Source organism: Sarcophilus harrisii, chromosome 1, assembly GCF_902635505.1.
Source record: "Sarcophilus harrisii chromosome 1, mSarHar1.11, whole genome shotgun sequence".
Classification (NCBI taxonomy): Eukaryota; Metazoa; Chordata; class Mammalia; order Dasyuromorphia; family Dasyuridae; genus Sarcophilus; species Sarcophilus harrisii.
In genome coordinates this window covers 449124136-449145304 of record NC_045426.1, presented here as the reverse complement: position 1 = coordinate 449145304, position 21169 = coordinate 449124136, and the positions used below count along the sequence as shown (strand labels likewise).

At 33.5% G+C, this 21169-nt stretch overlaps 1 protein-coding gene across 1 annotated transcript in view; it reads right to left on the bottom strand.

The window, feature by feature from the left end:
- Positions 1 to 760: 760 nt before the first annotated feature.
- EYA1 (EYA transcriptional coactivator and phosphatase 1) overlaps positions 761 to 21169 on the bottom strand; it is a 151461-nt gene continuing 131052 nt past the window's right edge. The window contains exons 15-18 of the mRNA XM_031946269.1: positions 20954 to 21068; positions 20677 to 20798; positions 17300 to 17400; positions 761 to 2807 (exon numbers count right to left, since the gene is read on the bottom strand). Coding sequence (XP_031802129.1) covers positions 2727 to 2807; positions 17300 to 17400; positions 20677 to 20798; positions 20954 to 21068 — 419 coding nt within the window. The 3' untranslated portion in view covers positions 761 to 2726. The remainder of the gene's footprint in view (positions 2808 to 17299; positions 17401 to 20676; positions 20799 to 20953; positions 21069 to 21169) is intronic.

The window sequence follows — 21169 nt, the reverse complement described above, 5'->3', positions numbered from 1 at the left end:
ATTATTTTAATATATTCTAACTTTTTCAGTCTTTTTAAAATTAATGGACATTCCTTTAGTTTCTATTTTTTTTTTTTTTTGCTAAAATGATAACATTTACTTGGTATTTACATAGCAATACTTTGTAAAGCAAATAAGTGCTTTACAAATATTATCTCATTTAAACCTCACAATAACCCTTTCCTACTTTACTGTTGAGTAAACTGAGGCAACCAGAAATTTTGGCAACTTGCCAAAGAATACACAGCTAGAAAGTGTCTGAAAGTGACTTTAATAACTTACGTATTTCTTTATGGGTCTTATCTTCTCATTAAATTCCCCAACCATGCAGGGATTTTGTTTTGTTATTTTTAATATCCGACAATTCCACCTTGTACCAAATAAATATTTGCTGAGCCAAATTACTCTGAAGCAGAAAATAGCGTCTTATAATGCTATAGTTAGTTTACTTTATACATTTTCCATTGTGACAAACTAAACATATAGAATCAGTTCTGGTACATTCACTGCTCTGGGTTTCTTCACTCATTCTTACTGATAAAAGTAGTAGTTACTTGCTTTATAATTTATAAGTACATGGGATTTATAAATAATCATTATAATGCAATTTATTTATGTAGCTTCCCTTGTTGAGACATGAGAAGGCATCCAACTTTAAAGACCATCCAAATCCTGCTGTATCAGGATCCCAATTTGGGTGGGGGGGAAGAGGAGGCTAAGGAGACATAGAAATATCAAAGACAAAATCCAAGAGGAAGTATTCAATATTTCACAAATCAATTTTATTAATTTAAACACAAAATTAATGAAGAAAAATCCTGTACACAATTGTGGACACAACACACTTTTTTTTTTCAATACAGTAAGGCCCAGAAAAAAAAAAAAAGTTTTCCCCCGGTCTGCATACTGATTACAGAAATATTAAAAGAAAAGACAAGATTAAAAACAATCTGCCAATCTGTCTTTGCTTCAAGCAAAAAATAAAAAGTCTAATATGGTTGGTAATAAAGCAATTTGGGAAATTCACAAATGACTAATTCTAGTAGCAGCATTATGAATCCTCAGTAAGTGGATGGAGGTGCTCTTTAGCTTTTCTGGTTAGCTGGTGCTTTTTTTTTTCAAGAAGTTAGAGGAGATGAAATCCTCGCTAGAGTGATTTGAGGAAAAGGGTAAGATATAAGAAAAGAAAAGGGATTTACTGAAAAACTGAATGTCAAAAGCAGAAACTAACTTCCAGGTAGAGAAATGTGACAGCCTTTACTTCCCCATATATGATTATCTTGCTTTTTTAAGTTGATATGGGGAATAAAAACCAAGAGGAAGAGAGAGAAGGAAATAGGAAGAGAGGGAAGGGAAGGAGACAAAAAGGAAGAGAAGAGGAAAAGAGAAAAGAAGGAAGGGAGAGAAGATTGGGTACATATTTTTGCTCAGTTCTAAAGAACTATGATATTTCTTTATCTTCTTTAACAAAAGAATGAAAACACTAGAATGATTTGGATTTTCTGATTATATGAAAATTTTAATAGACTCCAACCCACAAACCATTTTAATAAAATATATCTAGCCTCTATATTCTTTCTGTGGGATGAGGCATTTGATTAATTTTTTTCAAGTAGCTACATATCATACATTAGTGCTGAAATTATAAAAGGGAGGTGTTAAGTTTCCTTCTTTAACTCTTTTGAGAAACTTCATGGGGAGGGGGTGCTCTGGATATGTTGTTTTTAATAAAGGACTTTTTTTATTTAGGCAGAAGAACCGAGGGAAAGAAAACAGCTAGAAAAACAAAATAAAACAGAACAAAACAAAATCCTGATTGACACTTGACATCCATGCTTTTGGTCTTGACAAATTTATCTAAAAAAAAATCCATTATCTACATATTTATACCCAACCCTTTGATAAGGTGCATCATGAGACATTATGCCCATGCTGCCTCTTATATTTCACTAGCAAGGCATTTCTACCTTTCAATAGCATCTCCCTAAAACGATATGTAAAAGAATCATCCATTATTACAAATTTACACAAAAAAATTCTTCCTGTACATGATTGTCTCAGTGATGTACACATCTGTTTAAATTAAACATACTTTAAACTACTTCGCAATGTGCTAAAATCCAAATACTTGCTGTGTCTATCAGGAGGCTGAGGTTTGAAAGCACCTAACTCCCATCAAAAGTCCTTCCTTTTACTTAATGTCAAAAACACAGTCTGTTCATAAATAAGTAGAGATGTACAGAGTACCCTGGGGAGGAGACACCCAAAAGTCAACCTTCTTTACAAGAAAATCACTCCATTGGTATTGAGAAAGGAAAAAACAAAACAAAGCAATCCCAGTCTTCATTGTGCAATCAGGTTTGCTGTACTGAAGAAGCAGTTTCTGTCACACTGAAGATGCTACTTATCAAAGCATTTTCAGGATCTTTCTTCCTTCACAGGTTTGAACCGTGTAGCCAGCGTGGCAGAGACACATGGTCAGGACATTCTCATGGTTTTTGTCTTTTTCCCATTGGATTCACAGTACTAGAATCGACAGCTGTTCTGAAGGAAAAGGCATGGTCCTCTGTTTATTGAAAGGGCATAGGTTAAGACCAATTGCAGCTGCGTATCTGCATGTGGAAACCACAATTTTTTGGAGTCCAATGCTGTCACAAGATACAGGCCTCCTGTAAATTGTCCATGGACATAAGGATGTGGGGGAATTTCAAAGTGCTCTCTGGCTGCTACAGGTACTCCAGTTCTAAGGCGTGATGAAGAGCCATAAGGTCAGAGTGACTTGAGATCCTCCAAAATGGCATTGCATGCTGTGGATGGCAAAAACAAAAACAAAATTAAAACCATGTAAGAAAATGGAACTTTACCCAATGAGTTTTTTTTTTTTTGCATGCTATCCATCTCTATTTAGACATCAATTAAAGTGTTTTTATCATTTCTTTTGTATTAATTTGGAAACCTCCTATTGATTGCCAAAATTATCACATCTATTTAAAATAAAAAATATCTCCTTGAATATGAGACTTTCTTAGAATGAATTAATTTTAAAACAGTAATTACCTAGAGCCCATTTATTTAAAGAAAATAATATGTAGATTTTAAATAACAATTACTATTAAAATAACACTTTAAAGTTTGCAAAGTCCATTTCATATGTAACTTCATTTGTCCACACAACAACTTTGTGAAGTAGGGTTATTGTTACTACCCCATTTTATAGATAAGAAAACAGAAAGATTTCATGATTTGATCAGGAACACAATTAGATTTTAAGTAGAAATGTTTTCATTGCAATACGGCTATTGATTTTATTTTAAAAGAAAACACTAGCTAGGAATGAAAGTCTGGAAAACTTCTGGGCTTTTTGAAACAGTTATACAGCACTATGTCAAAGCTTAAATTATAAATAGCTAGTAGTTTGTAACAATTCATGTAATTGTGGTTTGTAGTGATTTAAGCATATCAAAACTTAGTTTTGCTCATATCTAAAATAAATTTGTTTCAGTAGTTTATGCTGGTTATTTTTTGCAATGACCTCCAAATGGCATTGCCATATGGGAAACTTTTTAAATGAATGTTTAAGTTGTATTATTTTAAGAGAAGCTTAGAAATAGGGGGTTTTAACCATATGTATGCTTGGGCACCACCTGAATAAACCAGAAACAGGAAAAACAGGAAAAAACACAGATGACCTCATCTATGAAGGGTGAAAATATGATTATAAAGTCTTACTGCTCAAAATACTGTGAATTCTGATGTATCAGCAAGATATTTTTCCATAAATAACAAAGAGATAACCATCACCTTTCTTTCAGAGGGCAAACATTTTTTTTAAGCAAAAAAAAAGAAAAAACAGCATGAAACTAAAGTGTAGTGTTTTTTACAAATGTAGTTCTATGAAATTTGAGCAACGTCAAAATGTAAATTTTTGGCACATTGAAAGTAGTACTGCCATCAATTTATGTATCTGTTTGATAGATTTCTCTTAAAGTCAATATGAAACTTACTACTCAGCATGATCTCAGATCATCTCAACTATTTAAACAGCTGGGGACCATTCATCAGATTACTTGTGTAAAATATAGAAAAAAAATCACTAAATTCATACAATGTCTAATTAATAATCTAACTTTCTTTGTATCTCCAGTGTTTGGCACAATGCTTTAGTGCTAAGAGTTTGAGAAATGCTTATTAATCATCATATAAAATCCCACTGTGGGAAGGGACATCTGATATAATTTCATAGGATCATAGGATTTACAGTTCTAAAGCTGTAAGGGCTTAATAGATTGAGTCTAACTTTCTCATTATACAGATGAAGAAACTGAGGTACAGAGACATTAAATAATTTGCCCATAATCACACAGATAGTGAGTGACTGAAGTAGTTCTTGAGTCTTCTTGATTTCAAGTCAAATTCTCTAAGTACTAAACCTCCTCCCTCAATTAGGTCCAACTCTCATCTAATGCATTGATTGCCTCTACGATATCTATAATAAACCTTGGCTTATACAACTCTAAAAGAAGTATTCCTCCCATTCGGGGAGCAAAGATACTGGAGAGGTTTGTCATTTCCTTCTCCAGCTCATTTTATAAATGAGGAAACTGAGGCAAATGGGGTTAAGTGACTTGTCCAGGCTTAGTAAGTATGGCCAAATTTGATCAAGATGACTAAAGATGAGCCTTCATGATTTCAAGCTCAGTGATTTATCCGCTATGCTACCTAGCTGCCCCTGTTTTAAGATTGCCATAATTATTAGGAAATTTCTCCTCACACTGAGTGAAAATTAATTCTTTATAACTAATTTCATTAATTCTAATATGGTCTGAATCCCCTCTCCGCTTCCAAAATTTCTAGTCCCTCTGGTCCATGATAGATCTTCCAATATGTGGAATTATAAAACTGACAGCTGAAGACAGAGATCTTATCCCACATCCATCCCAGTCAATCCAAGTTTCCTCTTTACCAATCTTTAAACATTTTCTCATTTGACATTTGACATTTCTCAAATGACAAGTCTTTTCATCAATTATAAATGGCTTTTAGATTACAAATTCTTTTGAATTATCTAAGACATTGATTGATATCCTCTAAGGAGAATTAAGAATTCACTAATCAGTATTAAGTGTATATCTGCGCAAGAAAGTTGCATTCATTTGCCAAGTAAATGACAGGCAGCATCATAGGGTAGAATGATGCATTTGAAATCAGTGACCCTTGCTTTGAATTCCATCTCTATATTTTTTTGCAACCTATGTGTCCTTTAGCAAGTCAAAATATTTCTCAGCCTGTTTTCTTCTTTATAAAATTGACAACAAGATCTTTTAGGTCCCTTCTAACTCCAAATTTATGACACATTATTCTAAATATATCAAAAACGGAGTGGTCAAAATTATCCATTTTGCAAAAAAAAAAAAGGTTTTTTTTAGCATCATATCAAATATGTATATATAATAATAAGTACAAATAATTATAGTTCAGATTTATTGAATTCCTTGTTCTCCAAAGAATATTATGATATTCACAAACTACACTTTTAGTTTTTGTCAGAAATTTCTTATCATCTCAATTGGCTCTTTCCTCTTTCTTTTCATCCTTCTAACTAGTTGTATAAAAAACCTCCATCATTGGGAGAATAGCTGAATAAACTGTGGCACAAGGAACATCACTGTGATGCAAGAAGCAGTGGATATGAAGAATCTGGATAAATATGCATAGACTTACATGAACAGATACAGAGTTAAGTAAGTAGAACTAAGAAAATATTATACATTATCACTACAGTAGTGAAAAATAATAAAATAAAGCTGAAAGCTTTATAACTCTAATGGTTAACCTTGGCCCCAGAGATGAGGAAGTCTATCACCTTTTTTTGCTAAGGGACGATGCTTTAGCAACTGGTTTTACTTAACACTTTTTCTTTGTTAATAAGAAACCTCACTGTGGAGCAGGTAAGTTATATCTAGAAATGACCATGAGGTCAAAGCCAAAACTAAAACCATAAAACTTAAGTTAAAAAAAATGGAAAAAAACAGGAGAAATCCATTTAACTGAAAGAACATTAGGTTCTTGATCCTATGATGACTGTAGAAGCTGTTCTACACCCATGTATATATTCTTTAGCAAGGCTTCTTAAACTTTTTCCACTCACAATCCCTTTTTGCTGGAGACATTTTTATGCTACCCTAGGTATATAGGTATACAAAATAACCATATAAATAAGATATTTACTGATAATTAATCCTAATTTTGTTTCTCCACATTCAGTTATAAGACTTCAAATGGGATCTTAAGGCAGAATTTAAGAATCTGGGCTTTAGAGTGTTGCAAGAATTTATGTGGTAGTATAACAAACATGGAAAATGACAAAAAATTCATAGTTCAATATTTCCAAATAAGAAATCACTCACAATCATCACTATTTTTCTATAAAACAAAAGAAAACCAGTGAATTCTTTGATTATCTGATTGTAGTCAGGTTAGTGGAATGTCAAGAGCAATGATGATAGCTTATATTGATAAAGGATTTTAGGTTTACAAAAGCTCTTTCCTCACAAAAACCTTCAGAGAACATTAGTAAAAGCACTATTAATTCTCTCTAACAGATGAGAAAACTGAATTTAGAAAGAGGTTAAGTGTCTTGTTCAGTGTCATCCTGAAGATTACTGAAGCTATGTGATGCTGAGCTTTTTCTTTTTCTTTTGGCAATTTATGCAGAGTATTTTGGCGATTTGTGATGGAGCACTACTAGACAGCTTAATTTGAAACTCCTAGTGAATAGACTAATGAAGAATTCCAGAGAAATCTCAAATTCCTGCAGCAGATATTCACATGAGCAATGAATGGGTGAGCATCTATTAAGCTGCTTACATAAGCACTAGAAGTACTGAAAAATGATTCTACCACAACTGGTTCAATGAGAACAATGCATTAATCAAGGGATTACAGGAAAGCAATGAATATATATCTCACCTACATTCCTTAAGAGGAAATAAGCTAGGGAGACTGCTTGAATAGAGAAGCTCATATCGTAATCCTCTCTATGTAGGTCACAATCAAACCCAAAACTTTCATAAAGTCTGTAAGAATTTATACAGGCTCATATTCATGCCTCCAGCATTAACTCCATTTTCATTACTGACAAAGAGGGGATCTCAAGAACATAGAAATTCTTTCCAGATTTTGATTGTGAGGAGAAACTAGAAACCACATTATATGAAGAGTGGTTGAAGGGTCTGGGAATATTTAGTCAAAAGAACTGGGAGGAGGGGTCATGATTGCTTTCTTTTGACATTTGAAAGTTGGGAAAGGGTTTGACTGAGTCTCTGTTCTCGAAGGTAGAATTAGGACTATTAGGCATAAATTACTAGGAGACATATTTAATTCAGTATAAAGCAAAAATACCTAACAATAAGAGCTGTCCCAAAAGAAAAAGAAAGAAAGAAAGAAAGAAAGAAAGAAAGACAGACAGACAGAAAGAAAGAAAGAAAGAAAGAGAAAGAAAGAAAGAAAGAAAGAAAGAAAGAAAAGGAAATTGTATGGAATATCTGTATAATAAAGAATTCCCTAAGATAGGAGGTTTTTGGTCTCAGTTTGTTGGGTATAGACAAAATTCGTATTTTGGACTAAAATCCAAGACCATAAGATCTAGGACTAGAGGGGACCTCTGTGGATATCTAGTTCAAACCTTCAATTTACAGGAAAGGTCTAGGGAATTAAAGTCACTTGTCCAAGATCACATAGATAGGAAACCTCAAAAATAGGAGTTGAACTCATGTTCTTAGACTCTAGATCCAGCTATCTTCCCCACCCTACCCCCCCGCACCCACGCCAATGCAGCCTCAGAAAGCCTCAGACAAATTACCTTTGAATCCCATTCCAGCGCTGGAATTCTAGGAATAATAATATCTTTTTTAACATCATGAATGAGATCTCATAAAGTGTACGAATCTTTGCCCAAGTTTCATGTTTTTCATTTAAGGTCATAAAATGAAACCTTGGCATCCTCAGACCATCCCATGGAGATTTACAATCAATGAAAGGAAGCATTGCTTTGGTTTTACCATCTGAATTGCTAAAATGGTTATAATATTTTAAAGACCCTCATGTTTTTGAGAATAACAAGATAGCTGATTATGGTAACCATCATGAATTTCATTCCTTTCTTTGATCAAGGGGATTCTTAATATAATTCTTAATATCACTATAACACAATTCAATATTTGTGAAAAAGCTTTATATTTCAATGTAGTATTTCAAGTCTAAAAGGACCTTAGAGGTGATAGATCACCTTTTTTTTTATAGATAAGGAAACTAAATCTTTATTTAGTTAAATGGCTGGCTCAAGATCATACAACTCATGAGGAACAAAAATAGGATATTGACACATGGATTCCAACTCCAGAGTTCTCCTCTTTTCATCATACCATAATGGCTACATGATCTTTCCTGCATGATAGATAAAGAAGTAGTTCAGGAAACAAAATAACAACCCCCCCTCTTCTGTTGTATTCATGCACTTAAAAACATTCTATAGATTTTTATTTTGTCTGAAATTTCCCTCATCCAGCTATATTCACAGAATGGTATGGTTGCTAGTACCATCTTGGCTAATTCTCTTGTTATAAATTGAAGGAAGAAGGTGGTATGATGATAACAGTTAATTCAAATACTAGTGCTTGAGGATACAATAAAAGAAGTTGCCTCTCAAATTTTTGTCCTTCTGTGAGATTCATACAACTCACCAAATTCATACAATTTACCACTTCCAGTAGCTACCTAATGATGACCATGCTCTGTACCACAAACAGAATCACATTTGCAAAAAGAGTAGAAATCATTTTTTAGGCATATTAATCCAAAGTGATCCAAAGTTAAATAATTTTCACTAGCATTAAGCTAAGGATTGTAGAATCTAGAACTGTGAGTTAAGTGATCCAGGGAAGCTCCTGTGATGAATTGCCCTCTACTAAGCCAAGTCAATGCCTTCTTAGCAACTCAGACTCTTAGAAATGCTTAAAACATTGAGAGGATTAAATGGCATCTTCTATCCAAGAATGGCTTGATAAAGCAGAATCCAAAGCTAATGCTCTGATGACTAGGTTAACAGTCTGATGAAAATGGGAGATAACCTAGGCATGGTAGTGTGGGTTTATATTTTTTACTTGTAATAACTGCTATGGGAGTTCTAAGGCTGGTGGAATTTGAGTTTGGGAATGTGGAGCTGCAGTAGGCTTAGCTCACTGGCGTCTAGGAAAAGTAAAGCACCAATATGGTGAGCCCCCAGGTTGTCTGAGGGGCAGATTGACCCACAGCAGAAATAGAGCATGTCAACGCTCCCATACTGGTCAGTAATGAGATCAAGTGAGTAATTTCTACACGCTTAATAAAAGATAGATAGAGAAACAGAGACAGTGTCAGAAACAGAAAAACAGTCAAAGGCACAGAGAGAAAGAGAGAGAAGCAGACAGAAAGAGACAAAAAAAAAGAGATACTGACAGAAACTGAGAGAAAGAGACATGTGGACAGAAAGGCAAAGAGACAGATTGAATGGAGCATCAAGGTTTCTCTCCCTATAAAAAAAAGAGAATTATTATAATGCATCACTTCTAATGAGAAAACTTGAAGTTTTCTGTCAGAATAAATAATTCTGAAGTTTCCCCTATTGCTCATACTTTAAGGCAGTGATGGATGAATGGATAGATGAAAATCTGCTAAATCCTTACTATATGTCAGAGGCAGCTAATTGACTCAATGAACGGATAGAACTCTGAGCCTAGAGTCAGGAAAACTGGAGCTCAACTTTGGGCTCGGTCATTAACTAGCTCTATGACTCTGGGCAAGGCACTTAACCTCTATTTATTTGCCTTAATCCCTGGAGAAGGAAATGGCAATCCACTCCAGTATCTTTGCCAAGAAAACCCCATTGACACTATGGTGCCCAGGATCACAAAGATTTGAACACAAGTGAATATCTGAACCACAACAAAGAATTAAATGCCAAACATGGTGCTCAGAAATGGGAATACAAAAGCAAAAGTGAGATAGTTTCCAACTTAAGAAGCAGGAGGAGACAATAGATAAAGGACAGCTGGGACAGGAAGATTTGTTTTGGTTTAGTAGTAAGTGGTAAGGTATGAAGATTCACAATTAGGTCCCTAATCTGTTGAATAGCAATAAAGTAATGATTGCTCCAACAAAAGTCACCTGCATGAAGAGTCTAGTCTATCTAGTTCCCATACTATGTAACAGTACCATTAGACTCTTCCAATCTTCAGTACAAAGTATTGGAGGGCTGTGGTGTGGAAAAGATACTGAATATTCTCTACTTGGTTCTAAAAAATAAGTTGAAGACAAGAGTTGGAAGCTAGAGAAAGAGATTTTGATTTGACATAAGGAAAACCTCCTAATAAATAAATATCCCAAAATAGAATAGCATTCCTCAGGATTCTCTTGGCAGAAGTGTTTTAAGAAAAAATTTATGGTGTTTTAGAGTGGATGTTTGTTAAGGTATTATAATTCTCTGAAAATACAGCTGGAATGAATGTTTTGGGCCAGCAGGTACATTGTGTATTCTTATTCTTTGAAATGGCATTATCTATTCATCTAACATACCCAAAGAACCAGAGTGATATCATGGGAGGAGTCCTTTTTCTAGTCTTAAGCCTGCAACTAATAGATGCATGATCTTAGGTAAATCATTTAATCTTTCTGGGTCTCTTTCCTCATCTTCAAAATGAAACGATTAGCCTACATGATATATAAGGACCACTCTAGCTTATGGATTCTATGTTAGTTCTTGGATTCTAAGGATTCTTGGGTTCTATGTTAATTCTTGTACAAGTTCAAAGGACCATTTTCAATGTTGGGGGATGCAAAATAAATGTAAGTAAGCCTATTTCTGTGACCTTTGGGTACATCATATACTTGGGAAACATATGAAATGGACAACAATAATTTACCATTTCTGTGGCACTTTAAGGCTTACAAAACACTTTTCTCAGAGCTTTGTGAAATAGTTAGTATCAGCAATATTGTTCTCATTTTTCAGATGAGGTAACTGGGTATCAGAGAGATGAGATGGTTGGCTAATGTCATACAGCCAAATTTAAACCAAGGCCTTCCTGACCCAGGACTGGTTATATTTTCATTACCCCCTTCCAGGAAAATAAAATAGACTTTAGAAGAAAAGAAGGCTTTAACCAGATAACAGCCTCCTTAGGAGGAAAAATTAATTCTGTGAAATATAGTTTTTGGAAGCAATAAAAATATTTCCTTCCTCAACAAAAACATACTATAAATTATTAGCTATCAATCTGCTGTATCATATTGCTCAGTCCATGACTTTAGCATTTAAGCAATGTATGTTTTATTAATTCTATGAATCAAGCATTTGGGAGAAAAAAATTTCTCTTTGAAGTCTTCATTATTATAGAAGCAATGTGGCATAGTGGATATAGAACTGGCCTTAGAACCAACAAGATGGGGCAAGTCATTTAACTTCTAATTATCTAAGCAACTCTCTAAAAGTGTATTCTATAAACAATGCTAGTCTTCATAGGGAGAGGGAGTTTCCTTACCCTGGATCTCCCCATCACAGTGGATTCACAGGTCTAGTTCCTATTTTTAAATTTCTCTCTCCTGATTTTTCACATAATTATTTGCAATATAAACAAGTTATACAGTTGTAAAATTACAAAATAAAATACAACTTTTACTTTAAAATCTTAAAATCCATGTCATTATAAAGGGGGTCATTTTAATTGATCCAAATTTAATCTCCAAGTTATTTGTCATTCATTTGCCTTATTAGTTTTACTTAATAAATACGTAGACTTCCAATTCCTCTATAAAGCATGCTTTGCTTCCAAAAAAATCAGATTCTTTTTGCCCTCAATATTGCATGCTAGAAGATGAGATGTGGCTTTAGACCAGTTATAAGATTTTGAGCTAGGACATACCTATAGATCATTTAGTTTACTCCTTTTACTAATAAGAAAAATGATGCCCAGGAAGATGAAATTGTCCATAAAAGAAACAAAGTATGGACTTCAGTGTGGATCCTCTGACCCCAAATTCAGTACTCTATTATTCCTTGAATTTTTAACCTTTTTTTTTTTTCCTGGGACCCAGAATGGTCTGGTAATGATGGTCTGGTAAATCTAGCAACCCCTTGTCACAATTGTTCTTACAATGCATAAAAAGAAATTCATAGAAACCTTAAGAAAACCAATTACATGGACATATAGTCATCTGAATATATTTTTTTAAAGTTAATATTTAATAGAATAAGAACACCTTTCTTATTCCATGGCTGGTACAGCACTTCCAAGACTTCCCTATTCTGGGGACAAAAAAATACTCTTAGAAGAATCGTTTGTCCTATTTATTTGTTTTTTTTTGACATGCTTTCATAACTGTGCCTCTCTAAAGGGTGTTCATTTTTAGAAATGGCTGCATTAAATTAAATTACTGAAGAAAACTCAAGGACTTTACTAACAAAGAACATAAGGATGATTTCTGCTTCTGTTCTCATTACATAGACTTCTACCTCATTGACCATTAATAAAGAAAACAAAGGACAAAACTTGCTCTGCTTTGCATTTTTTCACCCTAAATCATTTGTTGCAAGGAAACATTATTTGAAGAGATAAAAGACATTTCTAGAAGGAAAAGAAGAAATCTTTGTGTTAGTTTGTAAAGGGACATATGAGACTGACAGGTTAAACAAAGCCATCTAGAAATGTGGGAGTGAGGGAAAATTCTGAAGAGATGTAAACTAGCATTTGCTTTTACAGGATAGCTCAGTACTAAATCTTGTGCTGCTACCTCAGCTGCTTATTAGCGTCATTTAATTTTGGAAACAAAACGATATAATATGATCTACATTTTGGAGGTATAATTCCCACCCCCCCCATGTACAAATTTACAGACAGTACTCAATACATATATCTATCTATCTATCTATATCTATATCTATATAGCCCTTACTTAATTCTAATTGACATTTTCTTAAGAATTGGGATGTGAATTTCTTTTTGTTAATGAAAACATTTTTAGTGCACAGGGGAAGCTAGCTATTTAAAGAAATTCCTTTTGCAAAGCAAAGAATTTCTCTACAGTGAAGAATAATTTATTTTATTTTAAGATATAGTGTAACACACCTGTTTTATAGATTTATTTCTCCCCAAATTTAGGTTTTTGTAATATTTCTTATTTAAGATTAAAGCATCGCTCTTACAATTTATTGAGTTAAAAAAATCAGATCCTTTCTTCTTTATTAGATTCATATAAAATCATAACTAGTGGAATATTGTGCCTTTACTGAATGACCAAAAGAAATGAATACTTAGATATGAAAGAAAAGTAAAATAAAATACTTTATTAAGTGATGGGCTCATTACACCTGCATCTTTTGTTGGAACTAGTTGGCATTTTGAAATAAAAAACCAGTAGGGAGATTTTTACTGGTTCTGGAAAATATGCACTGAGTTCACTTATAATAGATATCATCATTTTCCTTTGAGTGGGCAGTTCCTCATGCCTGAAATGCTTTCACTCTTCACTAGTACTTTTTGGAACATTATTCCAAGTTTACTTCATATGTTACCCCTCAAGAGAAATTTCCTGATTCACCCTAATTTGTTAATGTTTTCCCCTTCACTTTGTGTGTATGTGGATGTAGACATTTATATCTTTATCTATCCTATATGAGGCTGATGATTTTGCACATCCCTGTCTTCCTTAAATCAAATTCAGACATCATCCTTGTGCTGTCACTGCTCTTCCTCAGAAGTGAACAACAACAATAATAATATCTTTCTAAATCTGTTGCTTTTTCTTGGACAGAATCTAAATTCCCTGAGGGTAGCTTTTTTGTCTTTTAAGCATTTGGTAAGCATTTAGAAGGTTTTTGAATATCACTGTCTCTCAAAAAAGCACAAATAAGGCACATATCTTTGGATTTCTGGTACACATACAAATTCTCATTTAAAATATAGACAGATGAACGAGGTGTCATCATATTTAACCTTTATTCCCCTATATCTCTAAATCTCATGTTTTGGTGTTTTATGAAAGAAAATTGTCCGGAAAGAAACTAAATACTGTTAACTGTTACTGAACAAAATTAAATTCCTATAAATGACTGAGAAAGGCTGCAAAGAAGACAGGAGCTAAATTTCCTCTCTTCTTTTGGGTCAAGCTTCATCATTAATATCTGTTGAATTTTGTTAAATAGAGATGAGTTTGTTCTCTCAATGGAATAGTTGATTAGTTTTACTGGATTATTCTTCCACCTTGTCTTTAAAGGGGAAGGGGAAGAGGAAGTGAGGAAGAGGAAGTGATATATTTGGGAATGAAGATACTATAAGAGCAAAAGATCAGTAACACTGGAAAAAAATTAACAAACATTACATGCAAAGTATTGCATGATTAAGTAGCAAAAATGAATATTTTCATAATATATATCAGAAAACATAATAATATCCCACAAAGAATAGTTATATATATATAGATATATATATTACTTAAACACACATATTTAAATGTATACATATATGTATACACATCTAAGTTACATAAAAACTTGGTCTTAGAAGGGCTGTAAAAAAATTCACTAACTGTATTCTTGACTTGGTCAAACAGAATTTACTGATTTTTCCTGGCATTGCTAGTGGCTGGCTTCAGTCTCATCACATTGGCCACAACAAGGGGAAAGACATCATTTTGGTATCTTTAATAGAGATTATCCTGGATTTTTCCTTTCCAGAGAATGCCAGAGTAAAACATACCAGCTTCTGAGGCAGACCCATGTCTTGGCAAGTGACCACTTTGGCAAACACTGATACACTTCAATCCTGGCTCTCTTTCCTGAAATACAGGCCAGTAATAGGCTCCATGAAGACACTCCAGGAGGTCCAGTGTAGTTGAATTGTCACTATCTCGAGGGTTTGCCAAGAAGATGAAATGAATCTGGACTACATTCAGGAGTTACTGTCGGGTCATTAGGAAGCGTTTGGGTTTGGAGGGTTCTAATACAATCTGGGAAATCTCATGATTCACTATACTGCGCTCAACTCTGATAGAACAAGCAGATGGGTTTCCCTAGAATGTCATTGGACAATGAGGAAACTGAGACAATTAGTCTATAATGACAGTGACTTACACTACCTAAATTACTGAATGTTACAGAATATAATCTATAATTTACTTTGACAACTAGCTTCCTTTGTAAATTTATGATCATCCCCTAGATTCTAAGACCATTTTTGCAAATTCTTGGTAGAGCTCACCTTCTTGGATTAAGCTTGGACTAGTATTAGCTAATGAGAAGGCAAAGTAAGGAACTTGCCCTTTTTCAGCATTTAAATCTAGTTGGTACAGGGAAGATTCTAGGAATTACAGTTTGGTACAGCCAAATCTCAAGCAGACCTGAAATTATCTCAGATGCCAGGATTGAAATTATATCCATATAAAAACACCACGTAAAGGTGTCATTTTGTTTAGTTGTGTCTAACTTTTTGTGATCTCATTTGGGGTTTTCTTGAGTTAAAATACAACCTTAGACACTTAACTAGCTTTGTGATTCTGGGCCAATCATTTAGACTTGTTTGCTTCAGTTTCCTCATTTGTAAAATGGACTGGAAATAGAAGTGACAAAGAACTACAGTGTGGAAAATGCCAAATGGGGTCACAAAGAATTGGACATGACTGAAGCAGGAAACAACAAAACATAGCATATAATATGTAAAATATGGATTTCTATGGATTTAATTCACTTTTGCTCTGTGAAACATTATTTAAATTTTAATATAATTAATAATATGGTAGGCAAGAATGGACAATTATCTAGATTAAAGATGTGAAAAAATGAGATACACAAAGATTAAGGGAGTTGTTGCACATTGCTAAGTTAAACCTTTATAGACCAGGATCTGGAAGTAAAGTTAGAGCATATTTCTATAATCAGAGCCAGAACCAAAGTACTGTTGAGGTTTAGGAAGTTTCTTTCAGATTCAAGATATCCCAACTTTCCTTTTCCCTTGAAGTTAAAACAAAGCTTGACAAAGTAAATAAATATGTGTTTGTTTACAGATAGGAAAAAGTCCACCCCAATATCTTTAAAGATACAAAGAAATAAAATAAAAGGTTATGGATGAATTACATTTATCTGCTGGTATGACAGTGAGGATCATCTGAGAAGAGGATACAATGCTTAAGAACATGGCCCTGTGAATATGCTCAGCTTTTTAGAGGACCAGTGTTCTGGAAAAGGTGATATCACAAGATGGGACACCTTAAGATGAGAGACAGAAGTTTTACTTATAAAATAAGACTGTAATAATCCTTTAGACATACTGCTCTTAAAAAAGATCTTCATGGGTTATATCAAAAATACATATTTACAACAGAATTTTTTAAATGTATAATTGCCAAAAGCAATAATATTTCAAAATACAGTAACATTTAAAAACAACTGAAACTTTACCTAACACAATGGAAAAGGGACAAATTTATTACAATTGCTTTTCATGCAACAACAGAAAAATTTTAAAAGGTTCTTTCTATTGAAAGTCTACTTTTTATATAGTATGCTCATCATATTCCTTTTAAAAAAGGGTTGCTAGGGGGCAGCTAGATGGTACAGTAGATAGAGTACTGGCCCTGAAGTCAGGAGGACCTGAGTTCAAATCTAATCTCAGACACTTAACACTTCCTAGCTGTGTGACCCTGGGCAAGTCACTTAACCCCAATTGTCTCACAAAAAAAGCAAAAAAAAAAAAAGGGGGGGGGGGAGGGGATTTCTATGTCCAGTGAGCTATTTTTATAAAAATGCTTTTGAAATAATGTGTTAGGGCAGAATAAATCAAGAAACCCTTTCCTTCATGTACTGCCTGCATTTGGAAAATTGCATCATTTTATATTTTCTATTGAATACATTTAAATTATTAATCCAGAGAAGGGAAATAAATGCTTCGTTGAACAGCTGCTATCATTAGACAAATTTAACATCTAAAGATGAATTCCTCTCATGGGAGTATACTTTTTCCAAAAATATTTCAATGTCCTTTAAGTCAAGACTTCTTAAACTTTTTCCATTTGTGACCCCTTTTTGACCAAGAAATTTTTATGCAATCCCAGGTATATCTATACATAGAAAAGTAAACAAATAAAACATTTACTGGCGATAAATCATCATTTTGCAACCCCCACATTCAGTTAAAGACCCTATATGGAGTCATAACCCAAAGTTTAAGAAGCAGGGCTTTAAAAGACCTACTTGCTTAAAAGAAAAAATTACCTTTTTTGCTCCTTGCTCTTCTTCCACACCATCTCCTATAACAACATATACAACTTTTCTTCCAAACCTTTGAATTATTCGCTCAAAACAACTTTCCTTTCCTAAAGGACAGAAAAAAGTAGAAACAAACTTAATTTTCTTTTAAAGTCAGGGCAACAGAATGTTAATAATAAAATAAATGGTCACACAATGATGTTGTCAATAAAAGGTGCCTCACATTTTGCTAGTGCATACCATATACTTAAGGTTTAAAATTCAACTAGATTATGCTTAAATTAATATGATATATGGAGAAATTTGTTATTTTAGTCCTCCAGAACAAAGAATTAGTTCATCAATCGAATTATCTGAAATTTTATATATTCCTCACTTTTTTTTTCACATGTGTATAGAAATGACTCTGAAGGAAACATTTTCTCACTAGCAGGACCTGAATAAATACGAACTTGAGGGAACTGGGGAAATCAGACAAAAACCACTTTCTTTTGTTGCATGCGTATGTGCATGTATATGTGTGTGCATGTGTGTCCAGAGGACAAAGATGTACAATTCTATGGATATATCTTGAGTCTTAAGATTTGTTTTATGATGCTTAGAGTAAAAGCAAGTAAACCCCCTTTTGTAGGGAGCAAACACTCATACCCACATATATACAGCTCTCCCAGAATATCTTTAATGTACAGATGCAAAAAAAGCAATAATGTTTTGAACTACATTGACATTTAAAAATAAATGAAAATGGAGAAATATTATTAGAATTATTTCTATTGTAGCAAAGAAAAAATTTTAGGATGTTCTTTTAATCTAAAGTGTACCATTCTTTTTAGGATATGCTTATCAGATTCTTTTGAAAACAAAGGTTGTCATGTTTTTCGTGAGATATTTTTGTGAGAATGCTTTTGAAATATGTCAGAGCAGAATAGAGAAAAAATGGGAGTTTTTGCTCTGAATGGAAAATCCCATACCTAGACAACCAGAGTTCAATAAAACACTTTCCTAAAGGAAAAAATAGGATCAAGGTAATTCTATACAGACTACCAGCTTATCTGTTCATTATCTTTCTTATGTCAGACCTTCGTTTAGACTACAGTCTGTCTGAGGCACTGTCTGCCCTGCACTGCAGTTAATGCAAGCATTGTCTCCTGGAAAAAAAAAAAAAAAAAACTAGGTCTTTGAGTCCTCGGATGCAAATAGACCTGTTCTAGTGGACAATGGCATGGCTTATAAATAGGTTTCAAAATGTGAATGGCTGAGCTGTGCCTGCATCCATTTCAAATAAGTATCAAATATACAGAAGAACAAATTACCTGTTTGCTTAAACAAATGTCTGCTTTATATTTGTATTTTGCCTCAAAAACACTCATTTGCATCTGACAGAGTGGGATTGGTATGTATGTATTCAAAGAATACAATTTCATTAATATGTCTTTAGAAAAATACTAAAACACTTCAAAAAACTGATAAACAATGCCTGCTTTCTCTATATAAATAAAATATATGGAGGTCTTCTCTTTGCAGCTTGTACCTTCCTTCTTAGACAATCTTTGAATATCCTTGAAAACTGGTCTCCATTGTTGGTATCAAATATAAAATATTTTGGTATTTAAAGCACTTTACAACTTGGTCCTTTCCCGCCTTTCCAGTTCTAATACTATATTTCCCTTTTATATAAGTTTATAATCCTTGTATACTGCCCTACTTGCCATTAGTAAAGCCTAAGACTCTAATTCTCAGATCTGTACCTTTGTATTGGTGCTTCCTCATGCCTCAAATGTTCTCTTTTTATCACTTCTGTCTTGTGGCTTCACAGGCTTCCTTCTGGTTAACTCAAATTCTACTTGTTATAAAGGGCTTTCTCCCATTTCCTCATACTATATGTGCCTTACCCTTTTACCTTCTATATATCTTGTTCATACATAATAATTTACATGTTCTCTCTCCTTAGACTATCTTTATCTATATCTGTACAAACACACATATACACATACAAACATACATACATAGGTCCTCCTTGGAGACAGGAATTTTATTTCTAACTTTCTTGTGCTTAGCATAGTGCTCAGGACATAGTAACAGCTTAACAAATACTTGTTGAATCAACCAAGTGGACTCAAAGATGACATTTGATAAAATTGGAATGATGCAAAATGAGCTGGATATGTTGATTTATTAAATAGCATTGGACTGACTTTAAAAAATGAATTCTTGAGGGCAGGAATTAATATATTAACAAAAATTGCTGGAATTTATCTCACCAAGATCAATAATGATAAATATACTGATAATCTCAATGCAATAGTATATTATTGCCAACTCCTCTCCTCATACTGCTCACCTTATCTCCTCACAATTAGATTTTAGCAATAAACTAAATGTTTTCCTTGTATTCACTCTTTCTCTATCCTAGATCATACTAAATTGATTCCACCATCATGCAATTTCCCTGCTAAAGAATCTGCAATGTCTTCTAAGGTAAATACAATAAAAAGAAACTATTTTATTATACCATTCAAACCCTGCTATAATTTAAATTATCTGTCTTCAGGATATTCACACTAATCATAAAAACGTATATATCCTTACCATTCTCTAAATATACCTTGTTTATGCTCTTCCATGACTGCAGGCATATTGTCCCTCTTCTTCCTCCCCTCATATATCTTTTCTTTTTTTTTTTTTTTCCTCTCCTCTCCATCCTTCAAAGTTTACTTCTCCTATGATCCCTTTTCACACTACTCTGGTCCAAACTCAGCTTTCCTCTTCTTAACTTTATAATCACTTAATATAAAAATCATATGTTTTAGAATAGAGTTTCTCCCTAATTATCTCAAATTATTTTCAGATAAGTATATCTTTTTCCCCCAACTATGTTGTATTCCTAGACCTTTTTTTGTATATTCCTTATAATTCCTAGGATGATGCAGGATATCAAATTAATACCTGTTGGACTGAATAGTATAAAACAAGCCAACAAATTTTTAAACAAAAAATATTAGTGTAGCTATGTTTTTGTTCTACATTAAGCCTTTACTGCAAGCTTGTTTTAGTTTATGAAAAAAAGGGGTTTGCTCTTTACACTCTAAAATAAGAAAAAAAGACATTATATTATCCAAAATAGATACTAAGTGAAGTGTAACAAATATGTATATACCATAATCACATTCAGATATATGAAGGCTTATGAAAAACACACAGCTAACTACATGGATTATATGACTTTTATTTCCCTGAATTCTCAAGCCAGTTTTGAAAATGAAACAAAATTGCTCAGATGATTCTTCTTTAACTAATTACATAGTCATCAGATAAAGGTTTCATTGACTGTCTTTCATTTTCAGCAGCCTGCAGCAGAAAAGTGGATGATAAAAATAGCTCACCTATTTTTGTCGCACTGTAAATATTTTCGATTGGAAACACAACTCCTAATCCATACAGCAGGACTTTTGCCAGGGCTGGAATAAGTTGAGTAGTTGTTACTAAAATATTCACACAGTTTGTCCTGTGAGAACCAGGGGAAAAAAATGTTGAAAATTAACTTCCCCAAATGAAACCCACCTGAAAGCTAACTATGGATAAACCATAGATATATTTATTTTGCTGTAAACACTCTTTCAATCATCCTGCCATAAATGCTCTCTAAATGTGGTCACTTACCTAGAATGAATCAGTGTCAAGGCTTTCAGTGCAAGTGTTAACCAAGAATCTGTTAGAGCTTCAATTTCTGCCCTTAACTGGAGCCAAGCTTCTCTTTTGGCTGGACCAAGCAGACCTGTTGATTTGACAGGAGTAAGCAGATTGATGAAAAAGCACCTACTATGTGTTAGGGATATGCTAAGTTCTAAGGTTACAAAAACAAAGATAAAAACAATC